Source organism: Cygnus olor, chromosome 7, assembly GCF_009769625.2.
Source record: "Cygnus olor isolate bCygOlo1 chromosome 7, bCygOlo1.pri.v2, whole genome shotgun sequence".
Lineage (NCBI taxonomy): Eukaryota > Metazoa > Chordata > Aves > Anseriformes > Anatidae > Cygnus > Cygnus olor.
In genome coordinates this window covers 13,035,429-13,050,739 of record NC_049175.1, presented here as the reverse complement: position 1 = coordinate 13,050,739, position 15,311 = coordinate 13,035,429, and the positions used below count along the sequence as shown (strand labels likewise).

General features: G+C 58.5%; 2 protein-coding genes across 10 annotated transcripts in view; one reads left to right on the top strand and one right to left on the bottom strand.

Moving 5' to 3' along the window:
• CDH23 (cadherin related 23) overlaps positions 1–7,824 on the top strand; it is a 132,542-nt gene extending 124,718 nt beyond the window's left edge. For 6 of the 8 annotated variants that reach the window (XM_040562802.1, XM_040562803.1, XM_040562807.1 and 3 more), the window contains 17 exons: positions 94–213; positions 593–770; positions 1,369–1,580; positions 2,145–2,339; positions 2,699–2,809; positions 2,998–3,127; positions 3,305–3,568; positions 3,685–3,846; positions 4,111–4,367; positions 4,671–4,768; positions 4,866–4,986; positions 5,125–5,204; positions 5,297–5,337; positions 5,513–5,573; positions 5,747–5,876; positions 5,962–6,084; positions 6,653–7,824. In XM_040562802.1, the coding sequence (XP_040418736.1) occupies positions 94–213; positions 593–770; positions 1,369–1,580; positions 2,145–2,339; positions 2,699–2,809; positions 2,998–3,127; positions 3,305–3,568; positions 3,685–3,846; positions 4,111–4,367; positions 4,671–4,768; positions 4,866–4,986; positions 5,125–5,204; positions 5,297–5,337; positions 5,513–5,573; positions 5,747–5,876; positions 5,962–6,084; positions 6,653–6,976 (2,607 nt within the window). In that variant the 3' untranslated portion in view covers positions 6,977–7,824. Of the gene's footprint in view, positions 1–93; positions 214–592; positions 771–1,368; positions 1,581–2,144; positions 2,340–2,698; positions 2,810–2,997; positions 3,128–3,304; positions 3,569–3,684; positions 3,847–4,110; positions 4,368–4,670; positions 4,769–4,865; positions 4,987–5,124; positions 5,205–5,296; positions 5,338–5,512; positions 5,574–5,746; positions 5,877–5,961; positions 6,085–6,275; positions 6,390–6,652 lie in introns of all 8 variants that reach the window. The other 2 variants (XM_040562810.1, XM_040562804.1) reach the window with 2 other exon arrangements.
• A 139-nt stretch (positions 7,825–7,963) lies between these two features.
• LOC121072800 (prosaposin-like) lies at positions 7,964–15,125 on the bottom strand. Of its 2 annotated transcripts, none has more exons than XM_040562820.1 (14): positions 14,967–15,125; positions 11,910–12,034; positions 11,650–11,724; positions 11,434–11,559; positions 11,071–11,250; positions 10,843–10,977; positions 10,681–10,737; positions 10,558–10,566; positions 10,340–10,477; positions 10,158–10,235; positions 9,718–10,062; positions 9,537–9,617; positions 9,326–9,421; positions 7,964–9,218 (listed from the first exon to the last, which is right to left on the bottom strand). In XM_040562820.1, exons 1-14 carry the CDS (start codon positions 15,025–15,027, stop codon positions 9,183–9,185), a joined length of 1,542 nt encoding a protein of 513 aa, XP_040418754.1. In that variant the 5' UTR covers positions 15,028–15,125; the 3' UTR covers positions 7,964–9,182. The 2 variants fall into 2 exon arrangements, with proteins under 2 accessions (XP_040418754.1, XP_040418755.1); XM_040562821.1 differs by having other exon boundaries at positions 10,558–10,563.
• Between the last annotated feature and the right edge of the window lie 186 nt (positions 15,126–15,311).

Genomic DNA, 15,311 nt, shown 5'->3' with positions numbered 1-15,311 from the left:
CCTTGTGGGACAGCCTTGCTCCTGCACCTCACGTTCTGCTCGAGTAGCAGCTCTGCTGGACCAGACCCACCTGGAGGTCTCTGTGTGCTGCAGGGGGACATCTACATCTTGTCGGCCCTGGACCGGGAGAAGAAGGATCACTACACGTTGACGGCTGTGGCCAGGGACAACCCTGGGGACGTCCCCAGTAACCGTCGGGAGAACTCAGTGCAGGTAGGGCCACCACCACTCCTGTGCTGTGCCCTACAAGAAGGTGTTAAAGCTTGCTGGTGGGCCCGGGGAGAAATGAGCCAGAAGGAAAAGTGGAGGACCCCAGAAAACAAGAGCGGTGGGGTGAATGAAGGGGGCTATGCACCAAGCATCCATGGGAGGGGACGGAGCAGGAGGGGCAGGAGAGGGCGATGCTATTGTCTGCGAGTGCTCCGGCCAGCCGTGGAGTGAATGGGTGCCCCGGCCACGTCTGTCCCCATTGTTGGAGGCAGGAATTGGGCCAGCAGAGCGAGACAAATAGCAGGAAGGGCACTGCGCCCTGGTGCTGGTCATGGCAGGGGCTCCATCTTTGCGTGACCCAGTGCACTGGGCTTTGTCGAAGGTGCTGATCACCGTCCTGGACATCAATGACTTCAGGCCCCAGTTCAGCAAGAGCCAGTTCAGCACCAGTGTCTATGAGAACGAGCCGTCAGGGACATCAGTGATCACCATGACCGCAACGGACCTGGACGAAGGGGACAACGGCGTGGTGACCTACAGCATTGAGGGCCCTGGAGCAGGTAGGTGCTGCTGGTGGGGAGCTCCTACCCATGGACAGGGCTTGTGCAGGGTTGCAGTGAGGAGCTGTAGGGGCCAAGCCACACTTTCAGTGCCTGGTGACTGGTTAGCATCAAGGCTGCGTGTGCTATCCCGGGAACAGCCGCTTTCGGTATTGCTCCACCATTCCCAGTTCCTCGTGGTGTGACGTGTTGAAGCTTTGCCCGTCTTCATCCTGCAGCCCAGCCTTGGCTTCCCCCCCAGCCATCTTTCCCTGGGTTTTCAGCACACAGAAATGTAACCTGTGTCCTGGAGCAAACTCACTGCACACCTCAGAGGAAAACCAACAAGGGCTAGAAGGATGCAGGTAGACAGCAAAATAGCATCCCCCCAAGATGCAGGGACTCAGCACCCAAGGGGGCAGGGTTGCTCCAAAATAGCACCCCGAGAGCACGCGCACCCCTGCTTTGGGCAGCCAGCTCTGCTCCATCACCCCATCGTAGGGATTTCCCACCAGCAAGGGGTGTGCTTCACCTGGTAGGCTGGTTTCTAATGCATACCACTCACAGTTTATCTGGTGTCAAGCGTCCTGAGCCAGAGATATGTTTGGTCTGTCCCCAGAGGCCTTCAAGATCAATAAAGACTCCGGGCTAGTCACATCCCGGAGGCGCTTGCAATCCTATGAGAGATTCAACCTGACAGTGGTGGCCACAGACAAGGGGCATCCCGCCCTCTGGGGGACCACCATGCTCCACGTGGAGGTCATCGACATTAACGACAACCGCCCCGTCTTCGTCCGCCCACCCAACGGCACCATCCTGCACATCAAGGAGGTACATACACCTGGGTCTCGTGGTGCACACCAAGCCATGGCACACCAAGGCCGTGCCCAGGAGCATGCCTGCTGGTGGCCAAACCCACTCTCCATCTCCACTGGGGATGAAACAGGACCCTGGTTTAGCACATGGCAAGAAGTTCTGGGTCATACTTGCTCGTGGTGGAGACTGGAAGGGTTTCCTGGAGCAGGGAGGGCATCTCTCCTGGCAAATATCTCCAGATGCTAGACCAGCCTCTGAGCAGAGCCAGAGGGGCATCCTGGGGAACAGAAACCCCAGCAGCACGCAAAATAGGGAAACAGCCGGCCACTGCATGCCGAGCATGTTCATAAACACGGGTCAAAATGCTGACATTTAAGATGTTTCTCCTTTCTGAGAAGCTGGGCTTGGTTCCGACAAGTCCCTGGAGCTGCGACCGTGCCAAAGGAAATCACAACTCCACGTTTCCCCTTTGGGGCCAAATTTGGGCAGCACGAGCCAAAACAAGGGGGTTTGGAGGGGCTGGTGGTGCAGGGGCTGGTGTGCAGGGCTGGGGCTGAGGGGCTGCCCATGTGCCGACAGGAGATCCCTCTGCGGTCCAATGTCTACGAGGTCTATGCCACGGACAAGGACGAGGGCCTCAACGGGGCGGTGCTGTACAACCTGCTGAAAACCGGGGCCGGGAACAGGGACTGGGAGTATTTCAGCATCGACGCCGTCAGCGGGCTGATCCAGACGGCCATGCGGCTGGACCGGGAGAAGCAGGCGGTATACAACGTGAGCGAGGAGGCAGCACAGCCGCGGGATGGTCTGTGGGCTGGGCTGGTGGGATGCAGACCACGCAGCGGGGATGGTGGCAGCTGGCCCCATGGTGGAGATGTCACACCACCACCTTAGCCAGGAGCCAGGTGGTTAGCAAGCGCCACCAGAGGATGCAACGGGGATGTGGTGCGATTGGGAGGTGGGCCACCAGAAGAGTTGCATCCTGGAGGACACGGTGGGCCACCTCCAAGTTAAATTCCACAAAAGCTCTCTGCTGCCCAGCCATCCCCTTTCTGTCCCTGCTCAGCAATGTCTCCGCACCCTCCTCGCCCCCGTGGCTTTGCCCAGGACGGCACTTTTGCCTCTCTCCCCAGCTGATCATCGTGGCCTGCGACCAGGGCCAGCCGGCCTATGAGACCATGCAGCCCCTCCAGGTCGCGCTTGATGACATCGATGACAACGAGCCCATCTTCTTCAGGCCACCCGTAAGGCACCAGGGAGGGCACAGGGGGTGCTGGGCTGGGGACGCACATGGTGGAGCACGCGCCACTGGGCATCACCGCGGGGTGCATGATGGCATTCATCCACTTCTAGCCTTTCAAAGCAGAAAAAAGTCCACCCACAGCTCACGTGCTGCAGTAACCCTCCCCTTCCTTCTCCCGTGCTGTGGCAGAGGGACAGTCCCCAGTACCAGGCGCTCTCCGTCCCTGAGCACTCGCGGCCCGGCACGGTGGTGGGCAATGTCACCGGGGCAGTGGATGCAGATGAGGGCTCCAACGCCATCGTCTACTACTTCATAGCAGGTGAGGTGGGGACACACAGCACAGCTGGGCAAGGAAGGGGGTGATTGCCGTCCCAAACCTGCACACCCCTCGCTGAGGGTTTGTGTTGCACCTGATGGCTGCTTGCTGTGCTTCTAAGGGGGTAAATGAGATGCTGAACCTAAAGGTTGGTAACTCGTATCTCTTGTCCACACGCAGCTGGGAACCGGGAGAGCAACTTCCAGCTGAGCCGGGAGGGGAAGCTGCAGGTCCTGCGGGACCTGGACCGTGAGAAGGAGCCCTTCTACTCCCTCATCGTCAAAGCGTCCAGCCAGAGGAACTGGTCCCCACCCCGGGGCCAGCGTGCGGGCAGGGCACAGCCCTGGGACCTCAGCACGGACCTGACCCTTCAGGAGGTGCGGATCTTCCTGGATGACATCAATGACCAGTCCCCCCAGTTCACCAAGTCAGAGTACACGGCAGGTAAGGGGTGCCTGGGGCCGGTGGGGGGCACCTGGAGCCAGGGATGCTCTGGGACTAGCCTAGCTGGCCAGGGGAGCAGCCCAGCCCCAGGTCTCCGTTCCATCTGTCTCCCAAAGGAGTGGCCACAGATGCCAAGGTGGGATCAGAGCTGATCAGGGTCGTGGCAGTGGATGCCGACGTGGGCAACAACAGCCTGGTCCTCTACAACATCCTGGGGATCCGCTACATCAAGCAGCACTCCAACGACTCAGAGGAGGTGGCCAACATCTTCAGCATCGGTGAGTAGCCTGCATGCCGCCGAGCATGGGCCAGGGAGGGTCCCATGGCTGAAGATGTCCCCCCCATGGCCATGGTCACCAGCAGCATGGCCAACTGCTGTTCCTCCATCCTATTTCACTTACCCACAAGACAGGCTCTGGCTTTGCAAGAGCTGCTGTAGGTCATCTGCCAAGTCCTGGTTTGCAGGTCCCTTCACGGGGACCTCACGTGGGTGGCTCGAAGTGACTGCACTAATCCTGGGCTTGTGGCCATCCTTCCACCAGGGACCCTTGATGGGATCCTGAGAACCTTTGACCTCTTCACGGCCTACAACCCTGGCTACTTTGTGGTGGACGTCATGGCCTCGGACCTGGTTGGCCACAACGACACAGCCATCGTGGGTATTTACATCCTGAGGGATGACCAGCGGGTCAAAATCATCATCAACGAGATCCCCGACAAGGTCAGGCAGTTTGAGGAGGAGTTCATCAGCCTGCTCTCCAACATCACGGGTGCCATCGTCAACACAGACGATGTGCAGGTAACCGGCTGCCTTCGAGGTTTCTTTGAGGGGGAGGTAACCTCACACACTGCTTGGGAGCTGCCCTTTGAAGGTGAAATGTTGAGGCAAAGCAGAGGCTCCCCCAGGTTGTGAAGGTGAAGGATCATCCCACCTTCAGCCAACCGGTCAGTGATGGGGCTGCAAGTGTGTCCCTAGCAGCCATGGCCATGCTGGAGACTGGTTTTCCCCACATGAATGTGGGTGGTGACACATGAGCACACCTTGGAGCACTCTTGGGGATGGCTCAGGAGGCAAGACCTTGGTCTTGCTGTCTCTCCCCAGTTCCACGTCGACAAGAAAGGCCGGGTGAACTTTGCACAGACAGAGCTCCTGATCCACGTGGTTAACAGGGAGACCAACCGCATCTTGGACGTGGAGCGGTACGTCACCCGGCCCACCACCTGGGCTCGCAGAGCCCCATGTGTACATGGGGAGCCCCACACACACCAAGATGCCCAAGCACCCTCCTCTCTGCAGGGTGATTCAGATGATCGACGAGAACAAGGAGCAGCTGAGGAACCTCTTCAGGAACTACAATGTGCTGGACGTGCAGCCCGCCATCACCGCCCGGGCCCCGGATGACCTCTCGGCCCTGCAGGTGAAGGTCCAGCTGGAGCTGGAGATGGCCACCCCGAGGCCCAGGGAGCTGCTGGCCCCGAATAACCACGGGGGGGGTGCCCACAGCTGTGTGCTGGATTGGTGCCGGAAGTTGCTGCTAGCCCTCTGTCTCTCCCAGATGGCGATCATTGTGCTGGCTGTCCTGCTCTTCTTGGCCGCCATGCTCTTCATCCTCATGAACTGGTACTACCGCACAGTGTGAGTGGCACTCTGCAGACCTGCACCTCCCTCTCCTTCTGAGCATCTCCCTTTTTCTAGTCCCAAATTTGACATATTTCCTTTTTTTGCAGGCACAAGAGGAAACTGAAAGCCATCGTGGCTGGCTCCACAGGTGAGCGGCAGCTAGGCTCCGTGCCACTAGCCCCATCTCAGCATGTTTCTCTCACCACCAGAGCCCTTTTGGTCACTTTCGGGTTTTTCCCCCATAAAGAAGCACTGCCCCATGCCCACATCCATTCGCTGCTCAGCCTGCAGCCACTGGGCAACCTCCACCGTGCCTTTTGCAGGGAACAGAGGCTTCATGGACATCATGGACATGCCGAACACCAACAAGTACTCCTTTGACGGGTGAGTTCTCCCCATCCCTCTGCTCCCCACCTCACTACCCGGCACGTGGCGGGACCCAGGGGTGCTCCCAAGAGGGATGCCCACCTTTTACAGCCAGGGATGCAGACTCTACTTGATGGAGGGACTCAGATGGGCATTTGTGGCCACTGAGTGCTGCTCCTGTCCCCGGGCAGGGCCAACCCAGTGTGGCTGGACCCCTTCTGCCGCACCATGGAGCTGGCGGCGCAGGCGGAGCGCGAGGACGACCTGCCCGAGAACCTGAGCGAGATCACTGACCTGTGGAACAGCCCGGCCAGGACCCATGTGAGACATGGCCCCAACCCCTCGGCACGCTCCCCTGCACCCCCCTGCCCCGCACACGTCCCCATGCCATGCTCTCTTCCCGCAGGGCACCTTCGGCAGAGAGCCCTCGGCCGCCAAGCCCGAGGACGACCGTTACCTGCGTGCTGCCATCCAGGAGTACGACAATATCGCCAAGCTGGGGCAGATCATGCGGGAGGGACCCATCAAGGTGAGCGGCCCCCACCACCGGGCATCCCTCACCAAGGGGCTGCCCTCGTTTTTTTCCCCCCCGCTCTGGTTTCCAGGTGCCGCACCAGAGGGTGATTGTGCTGCGAGAAACACCAGGATTGGGTCAATTTCCCCCCCAAAAAAAAGAGCTGTGTCCCTGGTGTAACCCATCCTCTCTCCCCGTTCACCCAGGGCTCTCTCCTGAAGGTGGTCCTGGACGATTACATGCGCTTGAAAAGGCTCTTTGCCCAGCGGATGGTGCATAAGGCCACCGCCAGTCAGGGGGACCGCTCCTCGGTCACGGAGGTAGACGGGGCGTGTGGGGACATGGGGAGATGTTTGCCGTGCCCTTTGGGATGCAGTGTGTCTTCCTGGCCCCGCAGGCTGTGGCTGCTGGTGACCCCCCCACCCGGCATTGAAAACCACTCCCCAAAATGAGCAAAACAACATTTTTCCTGCTGGGGGAGAGATCACAGCCTCACGGAGGAAGAGGAGGGTCAGGTGCCTCCCGCTTGGCACTGCAGAGGGAAATTAGGATGCGTGGTGACATCTCCGTGGGCTTTTTGCAGCTCATCCAGAAGGACCTGGAGGAGGAGGAGGAGCGCAGCCCCAGCCAGGGCAGCCTGCGCTTTCGGCACAAGCAGCCGGTGGAGCTGAAGGGTCCCGACGGCATCCACGTGGTGCACGGCAGCACGGGCACGCTGCTGGCCTCCGACCTCAACAGCCTGCCCGAGGATGACCAGAAGGTGCTGGGGCGCTCGCTGGAGACTCTGAATGCTGACTGCGGGGGCTACGGCGACCACAACGCCCGCACCGAGTCGGCCAAGTCCACCCCCCTGCACAAGATGCGGGAGGTGATCATGGAGAGCCCGCTGGAGATCACCGAGCTATGACCAGTGGAGCCCCTCGAGGCCGGCCGGGGGCGGCAGAGGACGAGCACAGAGCTGGGGGGCACAGCGCGGCCGGGGGCACCCCGAGACCGGCACTCGGCCCCCCCATCCCCTGTGTTTCAATCCAGCAGCCTTGGAGAGCTTGGCCCCGGGAAAGGGCTCTCAGGACCAGTTTGCTCTTCCTCACGTCTCATTTACCCATGAAACCATTACATTTTTTTTATTTTTCTTATTAAAAAAAAAAAAGGATTTTTTTTTTTAAATAATACTAATGCTGAGCGAATGCAATGAATCCAAGCGTTACAAGGCTGGACGGGGGCGAAGGAGCAGCATGGCCTTGAGGCTTTGGGGAGCCCCGACGAGCTGTCCTCCCCCCAAAAAACCACGCTGGGGACCAAAACCCATCACATCTCGACCGCAGGACCTGGGGGGGCCGGGTGAGAGCCCTTCTGGCGTTACCGTGTGTCGTCACCTTTCCAGCAAGGAAAGACCAAAACCGAAGACATTTCTCCATTTTGCTGGCTTTACCAAAATGTGTTACGACGTGGGAAAAGAGAGAGAGACTGACAATAGCGGGGGACTTCTGGCTGTCGAGTGTTCGTGTGTATCCTTCCTTCCCCTTCCCCTTCTCTCTTGCTTTCGGGTTTGTTCGTTTGGGGTTTGCTTCCCATCGTAACCTTGTTGAGAGTTTTGGGAATGGTCTGTTGCGGGAATCAGAAATACACTCTCTATGGCTTTGGTTAAACTGTCTGTCGTCCTTCCTCCCTGGCCGTGCCTCTGGCAGCAAACACAGACTAAACAGATTAAACACGAGATTAGACATCTCACGGCCAAGCCGCCTTTTAAAAAGAAATCCTTTTTTTTTTTTTCCTTTAATTCATCTCTCTCCAGCCATTCTCGCAGCCCACGCTGCAGCAGCCCAGTTTTGGGGAGAACCATTAAATCCCCCTAAGGAGCATCGCCCTGGGACAAGGAGGAGGGAGACGAGAGCCGGGCTGACGGAAGGGTTTATTTGTGGTGCAATAATGCTCGTGGCCACGCTCGGCACTGGGCGCCGCGGGCGTCCCCTTCCCACGGCGGGGTGGGGACGAGCCAGCATCCTGCCGACCCTCACTGCCACGGTTTCAGCACCAGGATCCCCCGTGGGGGATGCTTGCTGGGAAGGAAACCCCCCAAACTCACTCATTTGTTTGTTCAGGGGATGCTTAAAATATGTGTGTATATATATATATGTATATATACATATATATATAATATCCAGAAATCCGCTGGCTGCAGCGCTGTGTCCGTGGAGGGGAGGTGATCCTGCACGGCATCCCACGGCGAGCAGCCCGCACCTGGGGACGCTGGCTCGTGTGTCCTGAAGCGAGGAAACCCCAAATCCCAGCCCTGCAGTCCTGGCTTTGCACCCTTCTGCGGGCTGCGGTGCTCCTGCTGGTCCCGGCAGAGCAGCAGGATCAGGGCAGATGCGCCTCGTTTGTGTGTGTGTATGCATATATATATATATATATACACACACACACACTTAGATGTGTATATATATATATATATATATATGCATGTATATTATGTATATGTTCCTAACTCTTAACTCGGCCTCTCTCTTCTCCTTCCTCCTGCAAAATTCGTCAACCGCAGAAGTCATGCAAAGCCAGGCATTGCACGCAAATCTATTCCACTTTTCTTTAACTGGTGACCAGGGGAAAAATAAAATAAAATTCAAAGCCTCCCCAGTTTGAACAGACCAGCAAAGGGCTGGGCTTGCCAAAAATCAAATGGGACCTGGGGAGTGAGAGTGCCTAGACTCTCAGCACTAGCGTTTTGGCAGCAGAAACCGTCACAGCCCCTGGAGCTGCTGTGGTTTCAGCTGACCTGGGCTTCGGCATCGGTTCTGGGTGGGATGCAGATGGGGCTAACCCCAGTTTTTACCCCACGGGTAGCAGGAGAGAGGGGATGGTGGGGTGGAGGGATTTTGAAATGAGCCTAAGAGACCTCCCCACTGAATTCCCAGTCCTAAAACCAAGACGAAATCCCTTAACCTGATTTGAAAATCCAAGCCCCGGGGTGGAAAAGGAGAAGGCAGAGGGGGCTGGGGCACCCCGGAGACGCCCCATTCCCTGCAGCTGCAGGCACATCCCAAGGTGGGGGGGTCTAGGATAGTTTGGGTGCCGAACCCAAACCGCAGCGAGCCCGGCCGGAGAGGTGGCTCCTAGTTCCATATATGACGCCTGCAGTGCTCGACGGCCTGCGGGGAGAGACGGGGAGGATGGAGGGGGCATGCAGAGCCCCGTGGAGCCACGGGGAAGTGGGATGAGCGTGGCAGGTGGCAGAGGGGACGGTGACACCACTTACATCGCATTCGATGGCAGTAGCCATACTGGCACACCAGTATCCAGGTCCCCATGCACAGGGCTCCGAGCCCAGGGGTGAGTCGCAAGCTCTGATTTTCTGCATCAAAAAGAGGAAAAAGGCTGAGTGGGGAAAAAGGCAGGGGGTGGCCGGGGGGTGGGGACAGGTCGCACGCTGTCTGCCAGTCCCACCGCGCGTGGCAGGGCACACTCACGGTGCAGACGAAGTCAGGGTCCATCATCTGCACCAGGAGCCGCACGGCCGCTGGCTCGTACTGCACCACCAGCGCCTCACACTGCGGGAGCGAAGCGGGTTTAGGGTGAGCCCCACAAAAAGAAAAAAAAAAAAGGAAAAAGGGGAAAAAGGAGGTGGTTTGGGGACCCCCTCCAGCTGACCTTGCCAGTGAGCGGCGCAGGCAGCAGCTCGCAGCCCTTCTCCAGCACGTCGCCCAGCTCCGCCAGCGTCTCATTCTTCAGCAGCTCGTTATCAAAGTAGGTGATGAGGATCTGGCAGACATTGCAGAAGGAGCCCGTGGCTGGCTCGAGAGCGGCGGCCACCCCACGGGCAGCCCCCTGGCGCGGGCAGAGGCGCAGCATGGTGCAGATGGCCCGTGGGTCGGTGGCCTCCAGCAGCATGATGACCACTGCCTTGCCATAGGAGTCGACGAAGTCCTTGCACTGCCCGATGACGCCGTGGGGCAGCATGTAGCACACCTTCTCGATGTCGTTCACCAGCTGCTCCTGTTCGGGGGGGGGCAAGAGCAGGGGGGTGATGCCGGAGGGACCCCGCCACCACCCTTCTCGCCGCCCCCATCCCCACGAAAGCCCCAGCTCGCCTCCGTCATGTTGTTCTCCAGGAGGCTCTCAGCCGCCCTGACGGCGAACTCGCACATCTCGCACAGCGGCGTGGTCTCCTGGGGTAGGAGATTAAAAAAAAAAAAAATACAAGGTAACACTTCCTCCCACCCAGCCTTTAGGATTTTTAAGGGTGGCTGGGAATGGGACAAGCCCCACGCACCCCGTCGGGGACCAGCATGCTCAGGAGCTGGGCCACCTTCTCAGAGAGCAGTGCATGCATGGATCCTGATGATGACAGTGACAAGGACGATGACAAGGAGGGGCAGAGCCCCAGCAGGCTGCAGAGCTCCCGCGGGTCCTGGGGAGAGATGCCTCGAATTCAGCAAGCTCAGCCCCCATCCCCAGCCTCGTCAGGTGGGCAACGGGCATCTCGCTTACCTCAGCCTGCTGGGAGGAGGGAGGTGGAAAATAGAAAGGAAAAATAGTAATTAAAAAGTGAATGACCACAGTTGCAATGTAAAAGGGGGAAGAAACTGTTCAGAAAGCAGCTCCCTCGCTCACCAGGTGCCGGAGCAGCCAGGCAGCTGTGTCCGCGTACTCAGCCAGGTAGCGCTTGCACTGTGTGGGGAGAAGGGGGCACGGTGAGCCCCCAGGGGCTTCACCCCATGCTGAACCCCCCCTCCCCAGCTGGGTGGCTTTGTGCCCCCAGCACAGTGACGTTACCCGCTGTGCCAGGACGGGTGCCAAGCCCTCGCACTCCTTCTCGGCACGGGATGCCACAGAGCGGGCGAAGGCACCCAGCTCCATCTGCACGGCCGCCACCAGCCGGGCGCAGTCCCCACACAGGTCCCCCGGCTCCTGCAGGATGACAGCGGCACCTCACAAAATCAGAGAGGTAATTAACAGGGATGGGACACCAATGGCAGGATGCCGGCAGGGCCAGGCAGGTACCTGGGCACGAGGAGTGTCCTGGGGCTGGAGCAGGAGCGGGATGCCGGCGATGACAGGTATGGTGAGCTCCGCAAAGTCCTGCGCAGGGGCTGGCAGCGGCTTCTGAAACTTCAGGGCCCCCTCGGGGCTCCCCCTGGGCTGGCACAGCTTGATGGTGCCGCACACCACCTTCGGGTCCGACTGCGGGAGCAGGGCGATTGGGGCTGGGGCCATCACACCCTTCATCCCCCCCATCTGTACATCACTTCTGTCCCCATCCCCTTTTTGCCCCAGGATGAGCCCCAGCCCCTTGGGGGCCGTACAACCCCCCCCCCCTTTGCTCCCCATACCTCAAAGGGGTTCCCCCCCGACCCAGGCTGTTACCAGCACTTGCTTGCCCAGCTGGACCAGGATGAGGATGCCGGTGTCCACCATCTTCTTGCACTTGACCGACCAGTCCTGGAAGGGCAGGTACTGGCATTTCTTATCCAAGAAGAGCCTCAGCTTTTCCTAGGGGACAAAGGGAGAGCTCAGGGCCGGGCTGGCCCTGCAGGGATGTGGGGGGACACCAGTCTGTGCCCCCTCCCGCTGATGACCCACCTCAGTGCAGTTGTCCTGCAGGATCTTCCCCAGCATGGAGACCACCACCTGGCACAGGTGACACGGGATCCCTTTCTGCTGAGGCAGGGGACACATCAGGATACTGCCGTGGCACCTGGACCCCCTGCATCCTCCCCACATCCCATCTTTGTGGTGGTCTGAAGGAAAGAAACCCTGCCCACCAGACCACCCCCCACCCCCACCCCCACTCTCCCCCCATTTTGGGGCAGGGCGACCCCTCCCTTCCGAATTGCGGTTACCCCCAGGTCTTGGTCCCAGACGGCGAGCCGGCACAGCTCCAGCACCCCACACTTGGCCGCCGTCCCCACATCACGGCACCACTCCTCCAGCCGCTCGCCGCACTCGGGGAGGGGGCTGGCCCCAGCTGGGGGGGGGGGATAAAGAGGGGAGCATCAGCACGCACTGGGGTGGGGGGGGGGGGGGTGGGGGGGGGGGGGGGTCACCATCCCGACCCCACATCAGCACCCCATCCTGCCCCGAGTCTGCCCACAGGCAAGGACAGATGCTGCTCACCCCTCCCACCCTGATTCACCTCAGCTTTCGCAACAGCATCATTTATTCTTTTATTTATTTATTTATTTAACTTTTTTTTTTTTTTTTTAAATCCCCACCACCTGCTGCTGGCTCGCAAAGCTCCCCCAACCCCGTCACTTTCTCCTTTTGCAGCAGCTCTTGTTAAACCTGATAGGGACAGGCACACACATGTGCCGTGGCAGCTTCATCCCATTTAAAAGCATGGCAAACATGGGGCACCCCCTGCCTGGGCAGCTGAACACACTGTGAAGGCGGCTGCTTAAAAAAAAAAAAAAAAAAACACTAATAAATCTTGCAAAATAAATAATCTGGCGGTGCCAGCGTTGCTCGCTCCATCCAGGCATGGTGCAACACCGCTTGATAAGCGCCTACCAGCCGCGCCGGCGTTTTAATTGCCACCTCTGCGTGTCAGGATTAATTTTCTCGGGCACAATGGGGCAAGATCTATCCTTGCCAGGGGTTGCAGCCACCAGCGCCTGGCCGAGGAAGCTGCAGCAAAAGCGCTGGCGCAGCTTGGCAGCACTGGGTGCGTTCAGCCCCCGGTTGCCCCACCGGCCCCAGGGCAGGGTGAGTCCCGCTGCTTCCCATGGTGAGTGTCCCACACACCTAGATGTGTGCAAGATGCCACATCAGCTGAGATATATATATATATATGGTATGCTTTTTTTTTTAAGTGTGGTGTTAGCATCGGGGGAACAGGAAAGGCAAGTCAGCTAAGAGTTAAGGAGCAGCAACAACAAAAAAAATGAAAGGGAAGAAAAAGGATGACTTGCAACATGTTTCTGAGCTTATATATATGTATATATACATATATACAACACATATAATAAATACAATAATATATAATATATATAAACACATATATATGATAATATATAGGTTTAGGTCTAGGTGAAAAATGAGCACTGAAGCTTTTTCTCAGCAAAACCTCCCGTCTGTCTATTTTCTTTTTTCTAAGACAATTCTTCCTCCCAAGCCTGCTTTGACTGAGGAAACCCACAAAAACGCAAGATTTGGTGTCAGAAAGCAGTGGTGCCCTGCTCCCTGGCGGCACCACCGCTGCCTGCACTCCGCAGCCCGGCCACAGGGAGCAGCTCAGGGCTGCCCCGACTCGATTCCCACCCGCCGCATCCTCCCAGCAGGATGGGTGCCCGAGAGCATCACCACTTTAATTGGCTTTAGCTCGCCCTCTCATCCCACGAGCTCGCCGGTAATTGCGGAAGGGGTTGCACACGCAACCCAAAGGGTGCCCCAAAGCACCAAGAGCACGGATGAGGCTGGCCCTGCCCGACCCACGGACACGACCACAACCCTGCCTGACCCACGGACGTGGGCAGCTCTGGCCACACAGCCCCTGTGAGGGGACAGTCCCCTGAGGTCCTTCTGGAGGACACGTAAGGGTGGGGAGATGTGGCTGAAGTGCACCAGTGGCTTGCACCGAGGCCTAGCTCTGCTCAAGCTGAAGCTGTGAAAAATAATACTAAAAACTACACTAATAAAGGGTGGGTGCCCTTCCCCAGCGGAAAGCATGGCCATGGGAGCTTTTTTGGGGGTTCAGTGCCACTGTGGGGGCTGCCCCGGCACCTGAGCGTGCTGCACGGGGAGAGGAGCCGAGGCAGGAGCCCCGGCCGAGCCGGCCAAGCCTGGGGAACCGGTTGTGGTGCAAAGCTGGGGGCGGCGCGTGGGCCCCGCCGCCCCAGTTCCCGGCCCTCACACTCCGCCGCACACCCAAAACCACCCCTTTTTCCCCCTAAACCCACCCCAGGAACCCCTGCAGGGAGGAGCTGGGGTTAAGGCTGCCAGGGGGAAAGCCTGGAGCACGAGGGACAGGAGGATTTGGCGAGGATCACTGAGGGAGAGAGCTGGCAGAGCAGGCTCCGTGTGGCCCTGCCGCCTGCATCCTCCCGGCGCAGGCTCGCCCAGAGCAGACAAATTTTCCTGATCTTCCTGGTGCTGGTAGGGGTGCTCCTGCTGTCAGCTCATCCACCTGCACCGGGAGAGGGACTCTTCCCTCTGAGAGGGGCTGCCTCTGCCATTTCATATTTCAGAGCTCCGTGAATTTCCCCTGGGAATAGGTCATGGTTCCCCATGATCAAGGATCACAGGGCAGAAAGCTCCAGTTCCTGGGAGTGCTGTGCCTGGAGGATTTGCTTGCTTACACCCAAAGCCCTGCTGCTGAGAGGTCTCCAGCAGCACCAGACCAGCTCACCCTCACCGGAGCTCAGCACCACAGCCAGGAGCCCAGCAGGAAAGCCTTCCTGTCCCCTGCTCCCCCTAGCCCTAAGGCTTTGGGTGGCATTTTGGTTCCCCCATGGCGCAAGCACCACAAAGATTGCTCCCACAACGCACGTACACAGCCACGTCTGAGGCCAGGACAGCCGACAAGGCAGCCCTACTGACTCCCCACCTCCTCCTCCCCTTCCCACCCCATTTCCTCCACATCCCTCACACCCCTACAAAAAGTCAGCTCCCTCCTACTTGTATTGTTCACAGAAGAAAGGGGACAAATCCCTTTTTGCCCTTAAAATCCCCTTTAAGGGCAAGAAAGGGCAATTCTACATGGACAAGTTAAAGCACAACCTGTTGGAGAGTGCCTTGGCTCTCTTGCATAACCCCAGCGAGGGACAAGGAAGTATTTGGAGTTTAAACCCTCTTGGCCTTTTAAGAGCAGGCAGACATGTCCAGGAGAATTTGGAATAGTTTGTGGGCTCCAGAGTTTTTTGGGCTGAGGAAAGAGTCCTACCCACAAGGCCTGACCTTACCTTGATAGGACCCCAGGCATAGGGCCAGGACCAGCACCCAGCCACTCCATCTGCTCTCCATGCTGTCCCCCAAGTTAGTCCTCAGTGGCTGGTACCTCCCTGTGCTTCTTCCAGACTGAGGAATCTTGGAGCAGTTGGGAGAAGTAGTGAGAACAGACACCTACGCAGGGCAATTACCACACCCCTCTCCTTATGCCTTGATTATAAAATCATCACCAGCATGCAAGAGGAGGGAGGGACCGAAGCCAGGCAGGTATTCCCAGGAGGTCAGAACCAGCCCAACCTCATCCTACAGCCCTGTCCTATCTGCTCAAAGATGGCTTCACCACTGCTTGCAATACAGAG

Bases quoted from the DNA above. Each gene is read 5' to 3' on its own strand.
- LOC121072800 (XM_040562820.1), bottom strand. From the start codon at position 15,027: ATGGAGAGCAGATGGAGTGGCTGGGTGCTGGTCCTGGCCCTATGCCTG. The intron at 9,422-9,536 runs GTGAGTGTGCCC...TTTTTGATGCAG, and splicing joins ACCCTGACTTCGTCTGCACC to AAAATCAGAGCTTGCGACTC. The intron at 9,219-9,325 runs GTAAGTGGTGTC...CTCTCCCCGCAG, and splicing joins CTACTGCCATCGAATGCGAT to GCCGTCGAGCACTGCAGGCG.